Raw genomic sequence first — 26,325 nt, forward strand, 5'->3', positions numbered from 1 at the left:
TTACTGGCTTGCTTCCCATGGCTTACTCAGCCCACTTTCTTATAGAACCCAGGACCAACAGCTAGGGATGGCACCGCCCACCATGGCTGGGCCCTCCCACATTGATCACTAAATGAGAAAATCATTTACATCTGGATCTCAAGGAGGCATTTTTTCAGCTGATAACTATCTTGTGTCAAGTTGACACACAAAAGAAGCCTCTTTTTACAGCAAATGGAGACTATCACAGAAAACATCAACTGAACACAATGCAGACACACATCACCAGGAACCCAGACATAATGGATATATCTTATAGTACAGTTCCTGTCTCTATGGCTAGGAAAACATCACAGAGGAGGAGTGAAAAGATTATAAGAGTCTATCAATGGGTATATTAATATGGAAAGGAGAAAATTTTATGGAGGTTCCACCCTAGACAAAAAACCCCAGACAACTAGTGACTGCTGGGAGAATACTCAATGTCTTCCAAGGATAAGTCCCCTTACTGCTCACTCTTTACAAAGGGGTCTGCCTTGAAACCACACACACACACACACACACACACACACACACACACACACACACACACACACCCCAAATATGGACTCAGCAGGTTGTATTTATATATTGTGCACACACAATTTTACTTTTAACTGGGGAATTCACTCACAGCCAGGGAAGGACACCAGAAACCGTGGCAGACACTGTTGGCTTGATGGCTCACTGTTAAGCTCATGCTCATATAGCTCCCTTATACTGCCCAGAAAAATGGTCCTACGGTTAGTGGGCTAGGCCCTCTGATGTCAATTAATAATCAAGAATCCGTCCTACAGGTATACCTACAGGCCAAAACAATCCTCAATTTAGGCTCTCCTAGTAGGTGTTTTCTATGTTGTGTTGCTGACAGAGTTAAGACAAACAGAAAAAAATAACTTTCTATAATTAAATCTATTTTATGGTCTCAAGTGAATTCTGATAGATAACTTACAAATAAATATTTGTAATTTGGTCTGAATGAGAATCTCCAAGAAGCTATATTGAATTAATCCCTACTACAAAACAAAATAGACATGAAAAATACTAGTCTTACTAAAGAAAAATATTCAAAAGAATATTGAACTTACCATAGTAAAAGTACTTGGGATACATCAATTTCACTGACAATTTGTAGATTGGTTAGCTATCTAGCAAAAGGAAACTACAAAGTACCTTAGGACATATCTTTTAGTAAGAAGTAAGGACAAAACTGGAGGGGAGAGTCTAGACATTTCCTGTACTAGTAGTATCCTAAATTGAGGTAAGAGTAATAGCTTCAATTACCTATCACCTAAACGATAAAATTCCTCAGCAATGTGCATAATTTTCTGAAGCAGAGCTACAAGATTCAATTTATTCTAAGGTGGCCACAACTGATGCTATATTTTTCCTCAATAAACCTACTTCTAGATAGGTAAAGTTTAACTGATTTATCCTTTTGTGTATTTAAGTTCTGGCTGGATAGGATATTGACCATGTTAGTTAAGAATTGTTTCTGGGGCATGCTCAAATCCCCATTGAGATTTCCTATCATCCATGCAATAGGTATAGTCACTGAAATGACTATATAGGTAAACTTTCATGCATAAGCTCATACACAATAAAATAAATAAATAAAAATAATTTTTGCAGAAATGGTAAGAATTCACTCAGGGCTGTCATCATGAAAGACATGTTTAAATACTAAAGGCCATTTCTACAATATAAGAAGGCCTCTAATGGAGCACAGATAATACAAATAAGCTTTCAGATTATAGAACTATAGTAGTACAAAATGTTTATGCAGGTTCTTCATGATTAAATAAAAACCTAAGGAGAAAGTCCTGTTATTCATAACAAGCAATAAGATTTTCCTAAACTACTTAAGGTATAAACAAATATTATTCTTGGATATACTGGAAATCTCAAGGGTCTTGGGCTGTCCTTGTTTATAACCATAGCTTTCAGCATCACTTAGTGTCTGGAGATAGAATCCCCTATATTTCTATTTCCAGTCTTCTTATGAATAGCAGATGATCTAGAACAAGTTTTCTAGGAAATGTAACAAGCACAGGCAATAATGGCATGTACATTCAATTTAAACAGTTACGGTCTTGGGCAGGTTGAAGAATGTGTGGTTCAGAGGTGGCAAGCATCTAATCTTTCAAACAAAATTTTCTCATCAAGAGAAGTTAGCTCCAAAAACCTATGGAAACAATGGAAGAATTCATACACTAGTATAGGGCATTTAATTAATTAATTTTCCCCAGCCCAATCAGTTTCCCCTCCCTCTTCTCCTACCAGTCCCTCCCACCCTATCCACTCCTCCTCTCCAGAAAAGGGCAGGCCTCCTATGTATATCAGCCAGCCATAGCATATCAAGTTGCAGTAAGACTAGGCACCCTCTCTCCTATTAAGGCTGGATGAGGCAATCTAGATGGAGGAAAGGGTTCCAAAAGCAGGCAACAGAGTCAGAGACAGATCCCTTTCCCACTGTTAGGGTTCCCACAAGAAATCCAAGCTTCACAACTGTAACATGTGCAGATGTCCTAGGTCAGTCCCATGCAGGCCCTCTGGTAGGCGGTTCTGTCTCTGGGAGCCCCTAGGAGCCCAGATTAGTTGATTCCATGGGTTTTCTTGTGGTGTCCCTGCCCCTCTGGCTTCTATAATCCTTTCTCCCCTTTTTCTTCAGGATTTCCTGAGCTCCACCTAAGGCTTGGCTGTGGGTCTCTGCATTTGTTTCCATTAGTTGCTGGATGAAGCCTCTCATGACAACTGGTGTAGGCAATGATCTATGAGTATAGCAGAATATTGTTAGGAATCATTTCACTAACTTTTTTTTTTTTTGGCCATGTTTGGTTCTATCCTAGGTCTCCGAGCTGTCCAGCTCTAGGTCCTGGCCCTCTAGGCAGTATTGGGGTGGGGCTCTCTTTCATATATCAGTCATTGGTTGCTCACTCCCATAATTTTTGCACTACCTTTACCCCAGCATATCTCATAGGCAGGAAACATTATAGGTCAAAGATTACGTGGCTTGACTTGAGGCCCCAATCCTTCCACTGGAAGTCTAGAAAACACAAATTGAGGAATTCTGGAAATTGAGATTCTGGGTACCTGAACAAGTATTACAGGGCATTTAAAAATGTGATTATAAATTCTTATGCTGTCTTGAATTTCATGGTTTTATAAGTTCTCTACATGTATATTCAAGATGTGTATTATCACAGCATTACTGACATAACATAGAAGGCATGGATGAAAAGGCTACTTATTTTCTAGGGCTTAATAATAAATACTAATGGGCATCAATATTATAACACCATTGGCAAAAAAATGTCAGCTTTGTAACTATCATTCTTAGGATATAATTTCAATTCTTCATGATAGTATATAAAATTCTTCCTTTCTTCTTCCCACTCATTGCTGCATTGCTTATAAAATTGGCAATATTGCGGGTAAGCAAACATATAGCATCATTTTATATTTTCTTGCTGTAGTATATAATGTTCTGTCTGCCTCTCATTATTTTGTTTGTTTATTTGTTTCCCTGGGAAATTACTATTCTTTCCTTACAACCATTTTTAGTATTTAAATAGTGATGAGAACATCAGAAAAAAATCTTAGAGCAAGTCTGAAAGCCTCTTTTTACTAAACTTGTTACAAATTTATGGCAAAAATAGACTTATTTAATAAAATAAAAATAATTAATGAAAAGACAGTAATGTAAATGAAGACATTGTTTAAAAACTCTTCCTTATAACATAATTCCAACTGATAAAATAAGGAATTAGGAAAGTCTACATTAGCAATCATTATGCTAATAACTGGCTCAGACAAAAATCGTTAACAGATACTAAAACTAGAAGGGAAAGCCTCAAGAAAAGCAAGGTATTTATACAGGCTACAGCATATCTCCATAAAGTCTTTATTAAATACAAAGCCAAAATGTTATTTCTTAGTGAAAAAAATTACTATATACAACCTCTGCCAAGTGATCCTAATAGAAAGAAGCATCACCAGTAATAGAAGAAATTTACATGATGGCCTCACTGACATGACTGGTATATTGACAAAGACACAACACCTTCTTTGAAGTATTCCTAACAAATTGCATAGCAATTAAATCACTATGAAACACCAGAAAAATTAATTTGAAGGTCATCATATAAAATAAGTGACCTATGTTCTTCAAAAATATTGAGGCCATGAAAGACAAAGAAAAACATGAGTAATTGTTCTAGATTAAAGGAGTCTAAGGGGACATCACTGTTAAATGTAATGTATGAATCTGGGTTGAATCCTAGATCAGAACAAAAGAATTATTCTTTCCCCCATATGATTTAAAGAACATTATTAGAAAAACTGGCAAAGTTTAATTGGAATCATATTATATAATAGTATTATGGTACTGTTAATTTCTTGATTTTCATAATTGTACCAAGGTTATGCAAGACAATGTCTTATTTCTTTCCATTAACCTCACTTTACCCCTACTTCAAATGCACACTGAAATAGGAATTAAAGAGGCATCATGTCTGCATTTTATTCACAAGCAATTTAGTAAAGTATGTGCATACTAACATGCACAGAAAAATGCACAACATTTAACTGTGGCAAAATATTGATATCTGGGGAATTTGGATGAAAAGCACGCAGAAATTTTTTATAATATTCTTGTAACATTTTCTTGAGTAGTGCCTCTGTTATGAAGCCAAACATGTCCCCACATTTTCCCTGCAGTTAGGTACTATAATATATTCTGTTAGGATTTCCTTTGCATATTACATTAAGCACATATCTCCATTTTATATTTATTTATATGTCTCTTTTCCTAACTAGATCCTCAGGTAGAAAAACTGTCTTAATATTAAGGACTAGAGATGCTGAGCACATAGTATAGTCTAGGACCAAAGATGCTGTGCAGATAGCACAGTTTAGATCCAAAGATGCTGTGCACATAGCATATATATCAACTGACAAAAGGATTGCTATATAGATAAACACTACATACAACTTCAAACATTATTGTAGTCAATAAATTTGGTGTTCTTTTTTTTTTAACCAGAATTACATAATTAGATTTTTTTAAAGGCCAGTTTCACTGGGTGTGATGCTATAGCTATATACCTACCTACCTACCTACCTACCTACCTATCTACCTACCTACCAGTCTGGGATATATACCATAACTAATTTTGTTTTAAAAACCAACCAACCAACCAACCAACCAACATAACAACAACAACAACAAAAACCTAACAAACATTTGCTAACAATAGGTTCAAAACTAGGCTTCTTGTATCTTCTGGATTTTGATTTTGATAATGCATATACCTTTTGATAGGTTTATCCATTAATATATTTTATAGTTATATCTTGTGCTTTTAGGTTTAATTTTTTGCCAAAATAAAAGCACTTTAAAAATGTTTTTTGTGTACTAGTGTTTTGCCAGCCTGCTGTCTGTGTACCATGTGTGTACCTTGTACTTACAGAGTCCTGAAGATGTCAGATCTCTTGGAACTGGAGTTATAGATGACTTTGAAATGCCATGTGAATGTTGAAAACTGAGCCTAGGTCCTCTGGAAAGCAGCTAGTACTCTTAACCACTTAGTCATCTACATAATCCTCAAGTTAAAAGTGCTTTAACTGCATCATTAAAGTACTACAGTATTCAATATTAGCCAATATATTAACCTGTACCTACTAATTATATTTCCATATATTTTCAGATTTCTATTTCTGTATGCTTTCATGCTGCAATTTAGTGTCCTTTTATTTCAACTTGATGTACTTACCACTTCTTGTAAGATCTAGTGGTGCTGATCTCTCTCAACTTTTGTTTATCTAGGAGTCTTCATTTCTCTTTCATTTTTGAAGGACAAATTTACTGGGTAAAATAATCTTGGCTGAAAGATTTTTCTTTTTTTTCTATCACTTTTAAATAACATGAGAAAGTTCTGGTCTGTAAAGATCTTCTAATACAACTAAGGACATTCTTATGGGAGCACCTTTGAATTTGATGAATTGTCTGTCTATCTATCTATGTAGTATCTGTTGCTCTATCAATCATTTATTTAATTTTTCTTTTCTGTTTTTTTGGTTTTACGAGACAAGGTTTCTCTGTATTGTTTTGGAGGCTGTCGGTCCAGCCCGGCCTCGAACTCACAGAGATCCACCTGCCTCTGCCTCCCGAGTGCTGGGATTAAAGGCGTGCGCCACCACCGCCCAGCTATCAATCATTTATTGATCTACCAATCTGTCTGTCTGTCTGATTCCTTCTCAGATTTTGTGTTGCTCTTGGCTTGTGCCAAATTGAAAATAGCATGTCTTGATGTGTGCCTCTTTGGATTTATCCTACCTATAGCCCTTTGAACTTAAGGTATGTGAATGTACTTTTCTTTACTTAGGTTTGGGATGTTTTGTCAATATTTTGTCAAACAAATTCTATCTCCTCCTTCCTCCTTTTCCTTGGTTTCTTTGTTTCTCTCTATTTCTTTCCCTTGTTCTCTCTCCTCCTGTCTTTCCTCTACACATATATTTAGATTGATGATATACCATAAATTCCTTTGATTTTCTTCACCTTTTGTTTTCTTAACTACAGATTTTCAAATGACCTATATCTTTGTGTTTATTAATTAATTTGCTTGATAAAATCTACTGCTGAGCCTCTAGAAAAAATTTCAATTCAGTTACCATATTCATCAGCTCTAAAACTTGTTTTTATAAGATTTAAATCTCTATTGGTTTAATTTTGTTCATGTACTATTTTTTAAAATTTAAATAGCAGCCGGGCGGTGGTGGCGCATGCCTTTAATCCCAGCACTCGGGAGGCAGAGGCAGGCAGATCTCTGTGAGTTCGAGGCTGGGCTGGACTGACAGCCTCCAAAACAATACAGAGAAACCCAGTCTTGTAAAACCAAAAAAAAAAAAAAAATAAATTTAAATAGCTATCTTTTCTCTTTTAGATCATCAAGTTTTTAAAAAATAATTATTTTGGATTCTGTCACATAATCATATTCTTAGTTGGGTTCTCATTTATTTGGTCCTTTGATTGAGTCATGTTTCTCTGTGATCCATCTTTTCCTCCCCTACCTTGAGTTTTATGTATTTGAGAAAATACTGGCACCTCTACTCTTTACAGACTGGCTTTGTATGGGGGAATAATATGCTTTTCCAATTAGCCTGGCCAGAGATTCTGAGGAAGTAGGCTGTTTTTGGGGATGTGTCTTTTTCTGGGCCTTTGCATGTAATTTTCCAGTTAAGAGAACTTGTAAGTTTTTTCTCCTCCTTCTCTTTCTCCTTATTTTTTTTTGTAGCTTATAATTTGTTGATTTCCCTGATGTTTACCTACAAAGCTGCAGGCTTAGTGCTGCTCTAATAAGCTGCAGGATCTCCTCAGTGTCCCTCAAGTATCCAAAGTCCACCAGTTACCTGTCAGATAAGTCAGGTAAGACAGAAACCAGTACTTTGGGAAGCCCTCCACAAAGTTAGAATACTTAATGTAACTCCATTTTTTTCCCTCTTCTGAGGAAGAAGCCAAAGTTAGGTACCTTTCAGAGTGTTGTAAAAGGTATTGGCATTGTGTATGGCATGCTAGGCTTTATGGTGCCACAGTAAGCTTCCTCCATTCTCCTTTGTTTACTGTACCCCCTAGTCACTAAAATCCTGCTGGTTTTGTTAGTGCAGCAAGTCAGAAAACATTCACCTGAAATGAACAGCAAATCCATGTTCTAGTCTTCCCCAGCAAGGAGAAGCCACACATCAGGTATTCTCTCTTGGTCATGTTGAACTGTGATAGCTCAAGAGGAAATGGTGACCCAATGATACTATGAAGGCTACAGGGGAGAGAAAAGTAATCAATAGTCTTAATCAGCTGGGCAACCTTCATACTACTGTTAATGTGGAAGGCAAAATATACCCACTTGTGCTATAGTGGCATGACTGTTTATAGTTTTTGGTGAGTAGATACGTTGTGCCAATGATTGCCTTCTACATACTTATGTTTATCCTCAAAGATTAGCACTGCTGTCAGCTTTGATCAGAGAGGCTTCCTTCTGCAGTAGGTGGCAGTTACTGCAGAGACTCTTTGCTGGTCAAAGTGCCAAGAGTAAGTGACTGTTGAATGCTCCGGCCTAAACTGGATATCTATATTATTCCTTCAAAGGCTGAAGGAAAATCCCGGAATACATGCTTCAAAGAATGTAAAATCTGGAAGAATGTGTAGAATACTATCTTCTGATCATGGCATGGCAATTGTGCTCATGAACCCACAGAAGATATGGTTATTTATACAAGATCTGCACAAAATTGGCCCCATTAACATGCTGTCACAGGGTGTGAGTGAGGGACTCATAAAGTCCTATACCTGTTTGAAGATTATGGGCAAGCTAATGGTTGCTGGGGAGGAAGAGTCAGTTTCTTTAGTGGTGTAGTCACTGTTAAGTTGCCCATACAACTGTAAATGACCCCTCATCCATACTCTTGTAAAACTCTTGTAAATTCAATGCCTATTTTGCCCCCCAAAAAGACATAGAATGAAGATTAGTTGGAAGAAGAAGGGGATCAGTAGGAAAGTGAGGGGCAAGAAAGGATGATGGGGTGTATATGATTAAATTATATATACATATGAAGATATTATATGAAAGAAACATATGCTAATAAAATAAGAATTCAGACCATGAACTATATGATTTCATATATACAAGATATTCATAAATATAGACAGAAATTGCTAGAGATTCAAAGCATATAGTGGCTTCCGGGGCTGATGACAGGGAGAACAGCAAAGAGAAAGTGCTTAAGGAATATTTGCTATCCTTTAGGGATGATGAAGACATTTTTTAGTGTAGAAAACAATGATTGTTGAGCAACACTGTAAGTTTAAAAAATATCGCTTATTTATTTACTTCAATGGAGATAATTTTATAGTATGTGAACTTTATATTAAAAGCAGTTTTTACTGATTATGGTGTGGTAGTACAAACCTGTAATCCCAGCAATTGGAAGGCTGAGGCACAAGGAACACAGGTTCCAAAATCTTGTCTCAAATAAAAAGAAGGGAAAAAATAATGATCAAAGGAAAGAGCATGGTTTTCTGGTTGTGTGTGAAAACTTGCGCAGCCAAAAGATGTTCATTTGAAACATTATTTAAATATTTCATTCTTGGGATAGGATGTGGTAGTTTATATCAAAGGAATTTAGATGTGGAGGGAGGGAGGAAGGGAGGGAGGGAGGGAGAGAGGGAGAGAGAGAGAGGGGGGGGGGAGAGACAGAGACAGAGAGAGAGAATGAATTACTTTTTAATTTTACTCTTGGATTGATAGCTGCTTATTCTCATTGAGTTGGTCTGGTTTTTGTTACTGTAAGCCTTTATTATCTCTTGGATACTCATGATGAGTGGATGAGTGATACTTAAAGACAGTACCAAAATAAAGTAAAACAGAAACAAACAAACCCAAACCAAACCCACAAACCTCCCCCCGAGTCCCTATAAACAAAACCAAAATAAGCCAATCTTACATACACTGTCTTTATTCTTGGCCCACATACGCCACCGGGAGACTAAAGGGGAGGGAGAGAACCCGCTTCTACTCACTCCAAGGAAGGGATGGGAAGATGACAGTATAAGAACACACTCAGCAACAGAAAGACCAATATGACACCCCCAGAATCTAGGAATTCCACACCAGCAAGACCTGAAAAGCCCAATGCGGATGAAGCAGAAGAGATGGACCTTAAAAACTATTTTATGAAGATAGAGACCCTTAAAGAGAAAACAAGAAAATGCCTTAAAGAAATAGAAGAAAAAAGAAACAAAGATACATGAAATGGAATAAAAGAGAAACCAAAAACTTCAAGAAATAAACAAATCTTTTAAAGAATCTAAAGAAAGCCAAGAAAAAACAAAGAAATAAGTAAAGAAAACAACTCAAACAGCTCAAGGTTTGAAAGCTGAAATAGAAACAATAAAGAAAACACAGAATGAAGGGATGCTGGAAATAGCAAAGGTGGGTAAATGATCAGGAACTACAGATGTAAGTACAACTAATAGAATACAAGAGATGGAAGAGAAAATCTCAGGTGCTGAAGACTCACTAGAGAATATATAGTCATCAACTAAAGAAAATCTCAAGTCCAACAAATCCCTAACACAAAATATTCAGGAATATAGGACACCATGAAAAGGCCAAATAGGTAATAGGTATAGAAGAAGGTGAAGAAATACAGCTGAAAAATACAGAAAAAATATTCAACAAAATCATAGAAGAAAACTTCCCCAACCTAAAGAAGGATATGCCTATGAAAGTACAAGAAGGTTATAGAACACCAAATACACTGAACCACAAAAAAATTCCCCTTGCCACACAATAATCAAAACACCAAACGTACAGAAAAAAAAAATACTAAGAGCAGCAAAAGAAAAAGGCCAAGTAACATATAAAGGGAGACCTATCTGAATTATCTCCGACTTCTCAATGGAAACTTTGAAAGCCAGAAGGTCATGGAACATGGATGCCAGCCCAGACTACTGTACCCAGCAAAGCTTTCAATCACTATAGGTGGAGAAAACAATATATTCCATGACAAAGCCAGATTTAAACAATACATATCCACAAATCCATTCTTATAGAAAGTACTAGAGGGAAAACTACAACCCAATGAAGATTAACTATATTCACAAAAACATAGGCAATAGATAATCCCACTTTACCAAACACCAAAAGAAAAAAAGGTGGGAAATCCACCCATAATAACACCACCAGCAACAAATCCAAAACAAACAAGAATCAACAATCAAAGATCATTAACATCCCTCAATGTCAATGGTTTTAACTTGCCTATAAAAAGATACAGGTTAACAGAATGGATACAAAGACAGAATCCATCTTTCTGTTGCATACAGGAAACACACATCTCAATGTTAAAGACAGAAGTTACCTCAGAGTAAAGGGTTGGGGAAAGATTTTCCAATCAAATGGACCCAAGAAACAAGTGGGTGTAGCTCTCCTAATACATAACAAATTAGACTTCAAACTAAAATCAATCAAAAGAGATGAAGAAGGACTTTTCATATTCATCACAGGAAAAGTTCATCAAGATGAAGTCTCAATTCTGAACATCTATGCCCCAAATAAGAAGGTACCCACATTCGTAAAAGAAACATTATTAAAGTTCAAACGTAAAGTTCATACATAAAACCTCACACATTTATAGCAGCAGACTTCAACACCCCACTCTCACCACTAGACAGGACCATCAAACAAACTTAACAAAGAAACAGGAACTAACAGAAGGTTATGATCCAGTTGGAAGTAAGAGACATCAATAGAACATTTCATCCAAACACAAAAGAATATAACCTTTTCTCAGTTCCACATGGAATGTTCTCTAAAACCAACCACATACTCAGCAACATAGCAAACCTCCACAAAAAAATTGGAATAACCCCCTGTATCTTATCAGACCACGATGCATTCAAATTAGAATTCAACAATAACACGAAACACAGAAACTCTACGAACTCATGGAAATTGAACAATGTGCAATTGCACCATTCCTGGGACAAGGAAGAAATAAAAAGAGAAATTAAAAACTTCCTAAAATTCAATGAGAATGAAGACACAACATAGCCAAACTTATGGGACACTTTGAAAACAATGCTAAGAGGAAAGTTCATAGCACTAAGTGTCCACATGAAGAAACTGGAGAATAGTCACAGTAGAGAATTAACAGCACAACTGAAAGCTCTAGAACAAAAAGAAGCAAACTCACCCTGGAGGAGCAGATGCCAGAAAATAATCAAATTGAGGGTTGAAATCAATAAAATAGAAACCAGGAAAACATTACAAAGAATCAATGAAACAAAGAGTTGGTTCTTCGAGAAAAATAACAAGACAGACAAACCTTTATCCAAACTAGCCAAAAGGCAGAGAGAGCATGCTAATTAACAAAATCAGAAATGAAAAAGGGGAACACAACAATGGACACTGAGGAAATCCAGAGAATCATCATGTCATACTTTGAAAACCTGTACTCTACAAAACTTGAAAATCTAAAGGAAATGGACAGTTTTTTGGATAGATAACACTTATCAAAATTAAATCAAGAACAGATAGGCAATTTAAATAGACTTATAACCCCTAACAAAATAGAAGCAGTTATCAAAAGTCTCCCAACCAAAAAAATCCCAGAGCCAGATGGTTTCAGTGCAGAATTCTATTTCTTGTTTTTCTCCTCTCTTTTTTTATTTAAATTAGAAACGATCTTGTTTTACAAGTCGATCCTAGTTCCCTCTCTCTCCCCTCCTCCCTGCCTCCCACCGACCCACCCCTATCTCATCTCCTTTCTGCTCCCTAGAGAAGGTGAGGCCTTCTATGGGGGATCTTCAAAGTCTTTCATATCATTTGGAACAGGCCCTAGGACCTCCCCCATGAAGACTCCTATTTCTTAAAAATATATATTCTGTAACTGAAATCTGTGTATCCTTGAGTTCAGATTGCAAAATTTTACCAAGAATAATTGAGAATTACAATGGCCACATATATATAATTGAGAACTAGAATGGCCACATATTAAACATGTTGATACAAACATAATTGAGAGACACCTTAGAACAAAAAGGAAACAAATTCCAAAAATATAATGTGTTGGAAGTTTTCTTTTCAATTGTTTTGAAGAAATACACTCCTGATGTTTACCGCAATACTTCTACTCCTTATCAGCCCTCAATCAGGAACCGAAGGCTTCTATGCTTTCAGTGACTTTACTCTACTACCATGGATAACTTTTGTTGTGGGTTAAAAATGGGATAGTTCTTAGATTGAGTCCATATATTGATTGTTTCTCCCTTTTTATTTTAGTGTTTGTATGGTGTGTGTATGGTATATACACATGGGTGTGCAGTGGTGTTAGTACATTTACACACATGTGATGCCATAAGAGAACTTTAGGTAACTTTCCCTCTATTGTTCCTTGCCATCATTCTCTTAAGACAGGGTCTATTCACTGGACTAGAAGCTCCTGTTTTGTAAGGCTTGCCAGACAACCAAGGATCCAGCTCTCTCTGTCCCCCAAAGTGAGTGCTATGGCCAGCTTTTTTTTTTTAAGGTGGGTGCTGAGCACTTAGACTTAGGTCCTCATGCATGCACAGCAAGTGCTCCAATCCACTCATCCACTGCCTCAAAGTTCTCCACTGCACTAATGCAGTATAAAGTTTTGGTATCACTGTTATAAAATATATAACAAAAGCAACTTGAAAGGAGAAAGATTTATGCTGGCTCCTGGTTTAAGAAGCTATGGTCTATCATGATAGAGAAGGTACTGTGGCTGTGGAGCCAGCCATGGCAATGGGAACTTGCAGCGTAGTTTGTTCTATCATGGTGGACTAAGAAACAAAAAGACAGGGCTAGAAGCAGTTTTAACTACAGCCCTCATAGCTCTTGCCACATCTAGGCCCCAATTCCTAAATGTTTCACAAACTGCTGGAATCAAAATACCAGCAGATATATATTCAAATACATCTGCCCACAGGGGCATTTCAGATTCAAACCATAACAGTTATGATTGAGAAGTTATGATTTTGTCTTAAGTAAAATCCATTCATTACCTATGATAAGATTCATTTCAGGGAAGGAAATATCTCATTACTACCAGACTTTTAAAATGTTTTAAAGCTTTTTCATGGTAGTAACTGAGAGATAATTAAGAAGATTCCTGGTTTTAGCAGTTGTTGCAGGCAGTAGGGTCATAGATTTGTGAAACTGCGGTACTCTCACATGACTTAGCCAGCTCTTGTATGACAGGCAAGACAGTTCCTCCATCTTGTTTTATTGCTGAAGCCATTTCAGGTTTAACTAGAATTTGATCTCCTTGGTGGAGAAGCCCATGAAAAATTATGCAACTCTATTCTAGGAAACAAAGGTCAGGTTGTCCTATCTAAGTTATCTTAGCTTCTGTCAAATTGCCTGTTCGTATAGAACCCTCTCCATTTAATTGCTCATCTTAGCTTCTGTTAAAACTGCTTCCTTCTGAGAATGCCCCTTGCAGCCTAGCCAGTTGCCTGGGTATGATTTCTGCCTTTAAAGATTCCATGTTCTGAACTCATGGGAGCCACACCTTGATCCCCAAACATTTGGGTGTGATCCCAGCCAGTTAGAATAAAGACTTTCAATTGGCTATAAACTTTGCATGAGTGGTCATCTCTGGTGGGCTATCAGTAGCACTTGTAAATTAAATCTCTCTCTTGTTTATCAAACACGAACATGGCTATGAATTAAAATTCAGTAACTTTCTACTCGGGGCACATCTAATTATCACAAATTGCCATCCCTTGAGTATGATCCTTTGCTGGACAGTAGTGGTATACACCTTTAATCCCAGAACTCCCAGGAGACAGAGGCAGGTGGATCACTGTGATTTTGAGGTCAATCTGGTCTACGAAACAAGTTCCAGGACTGTTAGGGCTACACAGAGAAAACCTGTCTCAAAAACAAAACAAAACAAAACAAAACAAAACAAAACAAAACAAAAAAAGAATGGGATCCTTTATCTGAGGTAAAATCTACACAGATAGCAGAAGTTACTGCTGAGTACACTAGAGTTTTTCAGTAAAATAGGGCATTTAATTTAATTTAATAAATGTACTGACATTATGTTTTTGGATTAATCCATGATTTTGGAATGTTTTAGAAAGAAGGTTTTTGAACTCATACACGCAAAACAAAAACCTTACTCAATTAGGAATAGAACTTTAAGTGCCATTAATGCTTCCTAAAGAAGTGGGTATTACAAAAGAAGGTATTAAGGAGGCTAAAGGAAAAATCGGATAGGAAGCACTCAGCAAAATTATAACCTTATATCCCAACAGACTAAATATTTGGTTCAAGATCAGTTCAAATCTGCTATCACAGAATGCCCATGATTAGCTCCACAGACAGGAAAGATAACCTAGGAGAAATGTGGATATAATTTGTACTGCTGGCTATTTCATAGCACTAAATAACGTGAACTGAATGTTGCAAAACTTTTACAAGAATTATCCATCACTATTGCTTTAATTGAATGTGTGTATCTTATACAATCCACATTGAAATTTAATTACTAAAATAGCAGTATTAACAAGATGGGGGTATTTTTTGGAGGTAAATAAGCATTGAGGTGTTCACATTCTGGAAACCCAGGGTTAGTGCTATGCATATGAGCTGAGCTCTGCCAAGTGAAGTCACAGTGAAAGCAGGTTCACAATAGTTATGTTGGAAGTACAGAACAGGCACTCACCAGACACCAAATTTGCCTAAACTTGATCTTGAATTTTCCCATTTCCCAAAAATGAAACAAATACATTTTCCTTTTTGTAAATTATTCAGTTTATGGTTGTGGAGCTTCTAGGGAGGCAGGTGGGAGGAGGATAGGTTTGAGAGGGGCTGAGATAAATTTTCATTCAGGTGGACATTTTTATCAGGAACTTATTAAGATGTGAGCACACAGTGAGGTGGGCTTCTCAAGTAAGAGAGGTTTCAGTTTTGTCATACAGGTTAACAGTTTCTAAGGGAGAGGGGAGGTCCCATACCACAAGATAGCACACTTAATGAGTAGCCTATTTTATTTGCTTCTACTTAGGTTGCATGTGAATGTGGTAGAGGGTGACCAGGGAAGGGGGAGGATTTAGCCCTTTGTGACTCTGTCACACCAGGCAGGTTGTTAGCTCTTTTAGGAATATGTGAAAGGGAGAGTGAGGCTTCAGTGTGTGTGTGTGTGTGTGTGTGTGTGTGTGTGTACGTGTGTGCGTGTGCGTGTGTGTGTATGCCCATACACACGTGCCTGTCATCTAATAGGTATTTTATTATAGCAGAACAAATGGATTAGGAAATCTGTTGTGTCAGTTTTTTTTTAAGCTTGATACTAGCATGAGCCATCTGGGAAGAGGGAACTTTAATTGAGAAAATGCCATCAGATTGGGCATTGGAAAGTCTACAGCAGTATCTTCTTAACTAATGGTTGATTAGGGGTATACAAGAAGGATTAGTCACCCAAATAAGGGAAACTCAGAGGTGTCACAGAAGAATCCTAATAAATGATAGATGGTTTATGCACACATGGTTAAGTTGTTTATGCATGGGGGAAGATGTAAAAGGAACAGAGGCAGCATTTAGTATTGAGAGAATGAGTAATCATTAATAGTTTCTATATAATTGCAATAGGGTACTACAAGGTAAATAAGATTAGGGAGATAAAATAGTCTAAATAAGGAATGGGGATATTGTAGTTAAGTCCCAAGAAACAGGCCAACAAGATGGCTCAGTGGGTAAAGGGGCTTGCTGTCAAGATGGCTAACCTGAGTTTGATCCTTGGGATTGACATGATAAAACAGGGAATTGACTACTGAGAGTTGTTTTCTGACCTCCACACCTGTGCCATGGAATTTATGTTTACACACAGAAATGGACAGATACCCCTTAAAATGAAAAATTGAGTCTAGAGAAAGAACAGTAATGAACTTAGGGTGAGGCCATAGGTATGAACATGACTTAGCATGGTATTAAGATAAAAGAACATAAACTCACAGAAATCACAAAACTATGAAGTTACGATGTTGCTTGAGCTCCATATGGACCTTAAGAGGCACAAGGCCCATCTATATGACTATTTTATCCAAAGAAATCAGTAAAGAATACTTTGAACTACTATGATGTCTATCTAAACTGATAAGAAGCCACTGATACAGTAGGATAGTGACTGAAATGTAACACTAAAGTCTGTGGTATATAGTAAACAAAGTTCAAGGGAATTTGCCTTCAAAAAGTAACCTTGTTTTTTTGTTTCTAGTCACCATAATTACTCCCAGTGGTCTATAATTGCAGGAAATTGGTGAAAATGATGCACTATAGATCATAAAATACAATTTAAAGTTCATTTATCTATTTTAGTGAACTTTGAACTATTATGTCTGACCCATGGGTTTCTAAAACTTAGATCTTAGTGTTTATAAGATTTTATGTTTCATTACTTAAAAAGCTCTTTCTGTCACATATTATGGAAAGTTGTGAAGATATAAAATCTACACATTTGTTTAAATTTATTTTTATTTAAAAAGTTTTTGGATTTTCTTTTTAAATTATTCTTATTTTCCATCTTATGTGTACACTATCTATGTGAGGGTGTCAGATTCCCTGGGATGGAGTTAAAAACAGTTGTGAGCTGCCATATGTACTGGGAATTGTGCCAGGGTCCACTGGAAGAGCAGCCAATGCTCTTAACTGCTGAGCCTCCTCTACAGTTCCTTGTTTAAATGTATTAATTAATTAATTAATTAATTAATTTTGCAGTGCTTAAGACTGAACCTGGGCTTTATAAACACTAGAGAAGCATTCTATCAGTGAGCTACAATCCAGCCCTGCATTTAATTTTCGTAGTATTATCTAAGGATCATGATCAAACAAATACTCAAGGGGTTTGAGCAAAATTAACAGATTTATAATATAGACAGACACACACACACACACCTATTTGAAGTTCTTAAATATGCCCCACCCCCTTTTTCAAATTCTATACCCTAGGCTGATTTCTAACTCTCAATTCTTCTGCTTCAGTTTCCCTAGTGCTAGCCTCAATGGTGAACAACTTTGGCTTTTTGTATGTGGTGGAGTATACATATGTGTAGTGGTGTGTACATCCATGTGTGTGCAGAGGACATTGGTAGACACTGGGCGTCTTGCTTCAACAGTCTACCTTATTTCTTTGAAACAGTTTCTTTACTTGAACCTCGTGCTTGCCTTCCTCCCACCTGGGTAGGCGCTTGAGCAAGCTCCAGCAATCCTCTAGTCTCCATTCCCAACAGTGCTGAGGATAGCTGTGCACATTGCTATGACTCACTCCCCCCACCCCAACCCTGCCTCCCCACTGAGCTATCTCTACAGCTTCTGAAGTATGCTTTGACTGTTAAATAACACTGACAGTCTACTAGAGTATAAATTGCCTCATTTACTAAAACTCCCATTAGCGTGAGTGTTTAGTCAATCTACTTGATTCTGAAAACCATTAGGAAGAAGACTTGAGTGATGCCTTTCAATCATTAAGAGACAGAAAAATAATGTAACAATTGGCTTTAATGGGAAATCTTTCAATAGGATTTCACTTTCATTATATATATATATATATATATATATATATATATATATGTACTAGTCATAGTTCCAATGTTATAAAACAAGAAAGTGAACTTCAGTGACTTTTAAGTTAATATTGTAGTGCTCAAACCAAAGGAAAGCCTTAAGGATTTTTCATTCTTGGGACCAGGGAACAATGTTCTATAACATTTTGCCTGTGAAGGCAAAAAATCTTTTGGAATTTTTATTTACAAATTAATCAGTTATTACCTATCCACCCAAGCCCTTTTTGAGACATGATCTTACGATGTAGTACAGACTGGCAGAAAATTTAGGCTCTTCCTGCTTCATCCTTAAGTGGTGGTACTACATTCATGCATTCCAGCTTGTTCCTCTCTCCCTCTCTACCTCCTGCTTTCATCAATTTATATTAGAATTATTTTCATGTAGTCTGTTATTAGATCGCTTTTGGCAATGAGACTATTAATGGGGCAGGCGTCTCATGTTAAGGTCACAGAGGAGCTCACTTTTACCTATGTTGAATGTATCAAATTCCACTCAGCTTGCAAAAATAATTACATTCAGGGAAAATTTATCTATATTGATATTAAGAAAATTTTCAGATGGTGGGTTATATAAAATTCATATTTTTGAGATGTAAACTCATCTTCATTCTTTTCATCAGATTGCCGTTCTTTGCTCTCTACTCTGTTGAGTCACATGGCTATAGTCTGGCAGCCTACCTGAAATGGTGACTACTTACTGGCTCTGAGAATGTTCTCCTTGCTGCTGCACCTGGACTGGACCTGCAGAAAGAGCACAAACTCAGTAATTTAGGGCTTATAACGTGGACTGCTAGGTAAGTATGCTTAATGGGCAAGCTCCTGAGGGTTTGGAGAAAAGGTTTTATTACATTTTCCAGATATATTTAATTCATTTTACTTAAAAAAGAGTGAGTTCCAGAAGAATATTTCAGGTACAATATTATAAATTGGACAAAGATAATACCCAAAGCAATTTATGTGTATTTGAGATCAGTCCAGGTGCCCTCCATGTCTGTGGGTTTCATATCTGCAGATTCAACACACTGTGGATCAGAAAAGAGGAGGAAAAGAAAAGAGGAGGAGGGGAAAACCAACAATACAAAACACCAGCACTACCATCTACATCTGTACTACACATGTGATCTTTATTTCCTTGTCATTATCCCTTATGGACTACAATACAGAAATTATTTGCATAGCATTCATATTGCATTAGGTTATAAAATAGAGATGAGGGTTATAGATATGGCTCAATGGTAGAGCACTTGTCTATTAAGCTAGATACAACATAAAGTAAAGTACATGACTGGATGTACTTAGGCTGCTTATAATTAGCATATACTATTGTATAATATGAGATTGAATATCTTTGGATTTTGTTATCTATGGTGGCCTTGAAATGAACTTGTTACAGATAATGAAGGATGACTATGTATGGAAAAAATTCAATACTGTAATTTAGTTATATCCTTAATATAAAGGTATTTTGTATATGTCTTGACTAGAATAAAAAATCCAAGTAAAATTAAAATAGAATATTCTATTGTAGTGATTTTTATTATATATATTAACCAGGAAAAAATTCTGTAGCATTTACCTTTTATGTAGTAACATTTGTAATACTGATTGCAATAATTTTTTTACAATACTGGCCATGAAAGATGTTTCTACTGGAAATGAGTTAAATTCAACTCCTTTATCAACCAGTTTTAGGTATGGGTATAATTTGTCAATTAGGGGCTCTTTACATTTTGATTGAAAAATTTAGGTTAAAGTGGCATATTTCTTTTGAAGTTTGCCAAATGGATTTCTTCAATGATCATGCTGAATGGTACTGCTATTAATTTCAGATATAAAAGGTCCACACCTCTTCCTCCCACTCCACAGCAGCTTGCCCCAAATGGATATATACACAACAAAGAACTTTCTGTAGCTTAACACAGTCTAATAATATATGAAACAACTTATGAAAGAAATGTTTTAACTTAGGGTAGGTTATGGCTGTCCTTCCCTGAAAAAAACAAACTGTTAATGTTTAAAGAAAAAATAATAAAAATGCCATGAGCAGACAAGGGTAAACAAACAGCAAAAATCAAAGCAAATAAACAGAAAGACGCATGTGTGTGTGTGTGTGTGTGTGTGTCTGTGTTTGTTCATGCACACACACACCCACACACCATACACAGCAAAACAAAGAAACAAACAAACAAACAATTGCGAATGTTAGTTATTCTCTTTTGGTCCAGTCTGCTTAATTAGTTTTAGGTATAGTACTAATACATAATAAAAACTTCTTAAACTATTTTATTTACAAGTCTTATTTAAGAATAATTCTGGACCAAATCAGAAAGAAATTAGTAATAAGACAAAGGTGAAAACATGAGAACAAAGAAAAGAAAAAGCAGAGAGAGAGAGAGAGAGAGAGAGAGAGAGAGAGAGAGAGAGAGAGAGAGAGAGAGACTGAAGAATTACATCTGGAGGATAAGAAAACACAGCATGGACTTATAGAAGGGGGGCAGTGTATAAATGGATAATGTTCTACTATTTCTTATTGAAAATTCATACTCAAGAAGATAAGTGTAACTAATGAAATTTCTGCAAAATAATCAATTTGCATACTATGAAATGAAACCAACTATAACTCTACCACTACAGTCTTAACAGAGAAAAGAAACATATACCAACAGACAAATTAATAGACAAGCTTAATAAAGAGATACTACATTTGAAAAGGTGACTCAAAGAACACACGTGAACGCTAAAAGCATGAGAAGAAAATCTGGGAGAAAGAAGGCAAAGAAATAGAAAATGGTGAAAGACAAAACAGCTCAAAGAAGTCAAATGGAAGTCAAGAAAGTCTTCAACAAGGTGTGAAACAAGATGTGAAGGAGCCAAACCCATCGCGCAAAGCAATGTTTGCGAGTGGAAAGTAGCTCCTTTGATCAGTAATAGTTACTCTTAAGTCGTAGCCTCTATTCCTCCAGAGTTCATCTTTAAGCCCTTCCAATCTAGAGTGGAGCTAGTGTATGGATAGAAACAAGAAATTTACAATGAACAGTGCAGTTCAGATGAGTAGTTCAAATCGTCTCATAAAATGTTCCAACAAATTTACACAATGTCTATTATATACATTTGATAATGTATATAATGGGAATGGTAGTAAAGAACTCCCTGGTATTTTCTAACCAAACCAAAGCAAACAAAAACATCCTGCTTTTCTAAATGGGTTAAAAATTATCAAAATCCCCATAATTGTTTATAATACAGATAAAGAAACCCACATTGATTTTTTTATACCTCAGTATGTAGCCACATATTTAAAACAGCTCCAGAGGAGACATTTGGAAAAGGAAAACAATTCAGTTCTCTGAAATAGGACCCTTTTATTAAGGTGTGCAAATCGCCAAAAGTGGTGTAATTAATGTTTCTCATTTATGTTACATTGGCTGTTGAACCAGATTTGAGAGAAATTATTTTTTAAACCAATGATTATAAGACTTTATTTAGTCTAAAAAAACTGAGGGAAATAATTTTTAAAACTTTACTGTTAATGTATGTATGGAATGACTCTATGCTACATAATGTCATATTTATAGTACTTATTTGCTTTTATAAAAATCTTAATATAAGGGTTTTTGCATAACATAACGGGATTCATTTTTAAAGGATAAGTTAGGAGTATCAAGTTTTATTTAATTTTTTATTTTGTTATTTGTTTAAACAGTAGGGAAAAAGGAAAATGTGAAAAATTAAATAATCTAAGATTTTGGGATTACAATAAATTTCTAAGGGAAGAGAATGAGTGGTTAAATGAAAGGCATATTATTAGAATACCTATTACTTTATTCTGTTGTACCGTGTGATTTTATTGCAGTTAACAGCTGATTGATTTTATAGCATAGACAAATGATTCTTCCTTCCACAGGAATCAAAACTAAACAAATGCAAGAACAATGTATTTTATTAAAGTAAGCGAAGGAAATGAAAAAAAAAGGACTTGCTGAAAACAGGCATTCATTTACTAATCAAGATATAAGACATCAAATTATTTAGATATGTGTTTACTTGTGAAAGAGATTTTTTGCTTAAGATTACATTGCTAATTAATAAATCTTAAGACATGACACAGAAACAAAAGGAGGACAACACATAATAAATGGTAAGGAGCAAAAGTAAAATGCTTTTAAAAAGCTGAGCTATTTTAAGAAGCAGCCACAATCTTTAGAGACAGATAAATTACTTACCTTATGCTTAGGTCATAACAAGAATAGCACAGTGTTTAAAGTCAGCTCTTCATTATAGGAGGGACAATTGAAAGCCATAGGTTATAATAACATGAAATGCTACATAGAAATGAAGACTCTTCCAGCCCAACATGAAAAGCTAACTCTTTTGGGAGAAAATTTTAACTTACTTTTAATGTATCATGAACAACTGAACTTGTAAATGTCAAAACATATCAGTGACATACAAAACTCACACCAAAAAAGAAGAAACAGAAACAGCACAATCACTCAGGACACAGAAGTTAAATATGATTATAATTTGTGACACATAAGGGAAGGCACATCACTCTGATGAAAGATGCATGCATAATATATAACCATTCATTTATGCCCCCAGTCCCAAGCCCAGTCATCCAGACAAAAAAGGTCCACTAACAACACAGGGAAAGAATGTAGTGCCAAGCTGTTATGAAGAAAGCAGGACACAAAGCACAGCAGTGGTCATGTGATTTGAGAGGTGTTCTTCCCTTAAACCATCCCATCACCATGCTCATTTTAAAGAAGCCAGGAAAAGATTCCCTTTCAATGCTGCAGTAGCTACGAGCCCCCAGCTTGAAGCTAGAGTGTGGAATTTTGATCACCGTTCCCTGCGATGTCAGGGGCTCTCCAATGGAAGCCAGATGTGTACAGCTAATAGTTAGTGGGAGTGTAAGTAAACATAAACAACAAATATATCTTTCCTTCTGCGTTTCACAGAAGGGAGGACTGAAACAAATCAAACGAAGCCCATGCTAAGGATAGGTTCATAACAATATTAGGATGCAAAATATTAAAATAAGGATCATATTTGATTGTAGGTGAACACTAATCCACTGTCACAAAACTGCTTCAGTTTTGCTGCTCACCAGATTCATTCATGCTCTTTCTCTTAGAAATACTACAAAATATTGTTCACATGGAAAAAATTCTGAGCAGCTGGTCAGATGGGATCAAAATTAAATAAGTCATTTTTCTCTGATGTACATCAAGAAAATCATTAAAAATTTTAGCAGGACCAATAACTGGAAAGTAAACACACTTTAAACTCAAAATTAAGATTTTGCTTATTTGCTTAATTATATAATCTGAGAAATTATCTGGTTTGGAAAGACACAATTTAATTTTTTATTTTGTTTAAAAGCAAAAAAGTTCATGCATTTAAAAATTAAATTTCCTATGGACTTTGCTCTTAATAAATATTACTTAAAATATGAGCTATCTTGTCAGTAGTAGGGTCACATCAACTCATCAGAAAAAAAACAAATCCCCCTGTTTTTCTATTATTAATGATATTACTTAACTTCATCTGGTTTGTTCTTTTGGTGTGACATGAATTTTTAAATCATGGATGACATCCCAATTTAGTTGTTGAAAGATTAGGTAACATAATTTTTCATTTTATTAAAAAGCCAGAATAGCTTGATTTTTCCTGCAGCATGGCTATAGCATTTTAGGTGGTGGGTTTTCCCACAATCTTAGTTTTCTTGTGGGAAATATAAAGATTTTTTGTGGGTTACAAAGGAAATGAAGAATGTATTACTAATTTGAAGCTATAAAGAGGGAAATGACTATCAACAGTTGTTATGGTAGTGGATACAATTGACAATTAACATGTTCTGTGACCATATACCCGTTTTCATTACACTTTCCTCACTAGCTCAGAATGGAAGCAAGTTGTTACTTTTGACCCCCAAAAGCGTGAGGTAGGAGAGAACCAAACAAATAAACATGCATTGTTTTAAGATTTTCAGTAGGGGATGGACAGAACTTTCCCCACATGTAAAAATGAGGCCATGTGATCAGGTCTGGAATAGTTGGAACGAGTTCTGGGAAATGTTTTGCACTTAGGCCTTTTAGCCATCACACAAACTTATGATCTAAACTCTTTTCAGATTACATCAGCTATGAAAAATAGTTCCCAAGTTCTTTAATTACAAATAATATTTTCCTCCTTTAAATTCCTAATAATGCTGAGATATAACTTACCTAACAGTAATTATCAAATTCAGCAATTTAAAAATTACATAGCTTGATGATTTTTAATAAATTTACATGATTGTACTGTCATCATCATAATCTAGGTTTAGGCTTTCCTAAACTCCTGAAATATCTCCTGATTCTTTATCATAGTATTTAACATAGTTCCTCATATTTAAATTACTAATAGGAATCCTCAAATAAACTATATTCTTGAAGCAACTTTTTAAAAAACATTTCTCACAATGCCAAATACATTGTTTTATACAAAGTAAAAACTTTCAAAATATAAATGGTTAGTTTGTGGCAATTGTTGTTCTTTGCAAACTCAGCAGAGCAGAATTTTATTTTGGCTAGCAAAAGTACAATCACAGTCATATCTGTAATAGGCAAAACTATTTTATCAGCTTATAAGGTACTTTCATGCTTTTGGCCAGCTAGAATTAACAGCAATGATATGAAAAATAAGTAGATTCTGGCTACCCCATGGAATAGTCTCAAGAATTTATAAAACTCGTTACTATTGAGGTTAATCAAATAATGACATGTATGCACAGTGCAATAAAAGTTCTCTATACTGGTGGTGTCAGTCAGATTATGTAGAATTTTTATTTTCTAAGAGAGTAGGATATTCTATTATTTCAAGTGGTTTAATAATTATAAGAGCAAAAATGATATTTCTGACATGTTACAGTCCCTTTAAATCCTAATTATCAAACTTACTTAAGAGTAATGTCTCTCTGAAGTATTGACTTCTTTGAGGACCATTTACTCATAAGAATAACCTTTAAGAAAAAGAGGACATGGCCTATTTGTAGTGACTCAGACTGTGTGTTTCTTTAGTTTACCTAGAAACAAAAAGGAAGTTTTGTTTTACATAGCATTAAGTCACCAACTTTACTTCATTAGAGTCCTAAGTCTTTAGTTTTTACATACACATGGAGTATTGATAAAAAATGTGTTTTTTTCTTCCATGGTGGCATTCATTTATTAGGTTATTGGAATAAATCAGAACATAAGAATTTGGCTTAACTGAAGACTAGTGATTATGTTTAATTAGATTTGTAGAACTATAATACATACAGCTAACTGAAGAATACAAAGTCTTTTTGCTTTGCTTAGGACATTGGAGGCAGCAAAATAAAGAGAAACATTGAAATTTATTGGTTTCCTTTCACGGTTCTTTGACATTGGACATGACATTTATCATTTGGAGCTTTTAATTTCCTAACACACAAAAAAAACTAATTAGAATAATGTATATAAACATGAAAAGAGAAGCACAAATCTGTTACTGTTGTTATACATATTTTCAGTTATAGCTTGCATATAGGCAGAATCTAAAGCATATGAGAATTAAAAATTTCCAACAGTTCATGCCATTATACAAGTGACAAGAGATTGTAAGTGTTTTGTTAAATTAAAACTTCATAAAAGGTTGAATGACAGTCTGAGATTAGTTGTGCAAGAATTAATCTAGCTCTCTGTTGGATGTCTTTAGTCAATATCTCCTCTCTATGGGTCATGATTTCTTTATCTATAAGATTAATATGATTCCAGAGGTTTTAAGTGAAAGCAATGTGATCTTTAAAGAATTCTAAAACATCTTAAAAAGCCAGGGTCCATTCACTGGGATAAAGAAATAAAATTATAAATCATTCTGTTTAGTAATTCCTATCTACTGTTTCCTTTCATTATGAACTCAGGCAACGAACCACAAAATAAAGAAATTAAAAGAAACTCTTACTTCCTCATAGTGTGGCATCTTATAAAAACATGATGTTCAACATAATTTCAATTATGAGTTACTAAACCTGTTCCTACAATTTGCTATTCAATGAACTTAAAGAGTCATTATTATATCACACTTGTTTTAAGAAATATTTTAAGATTTCCATTTATTTTTTTCTTAACTATTCTAAATACAAAAATTTTTTT

At 35.4% G+C, this 26,325-nt stretch overlaps 1 protein-coding gene across 20 annotated transcripts in view; it reads right to left on the reverse strand.

The window, feature by feature from the left end:
- The window catches only part of Gphn (gephyrin), a 364,069-nt gene that overhangs the window by 93,304 nt on the left and 244,440 nt on the right, over nt 1-26,325 (reverse strand). For 10 of the 20 annotated variants that reach the window (XM_040742859.1, XM_040742856.1, XM_040742855.1 and 7 more), the window contains 2 exons: nt 21,102-21,164; nt 18,865-18,907 (listed from right to left, as the gene is read on the reverse strand). In XM_040742859.1, the coding sequence (XP_040598793.1) occupies nt 18,865-18,907; nt 21,102-21,164 (106 nt within the window). The remainder of the gene's footprint in view (nt 1-18,864; nt 18,908-21,101; nt 21,165-26,325) is intronic. The other 10 variants (XM_040742860.1, XM_040742858.1, XM_040742857.1 and 7 more) reach the window with 1 other exon arrangement.

The sequence above is a fragment of the Mesocricetus auratus genome, unplaced genomic scaffold (assembly GCF_017639785.1).
Source record: "Mesocricetus auratus isolate SY011 unplaced genomic scaffold, BCM_Maur_2.0 Super-Scaffold_15014, whole genome shotgun sequence".
Taxonomy (NCBI): Eukaryota; Metazoa; Chordata; class Mammalia; order Rodentia; family Cricetidae; genus Mesocricetus; species Mesocricetus auratus.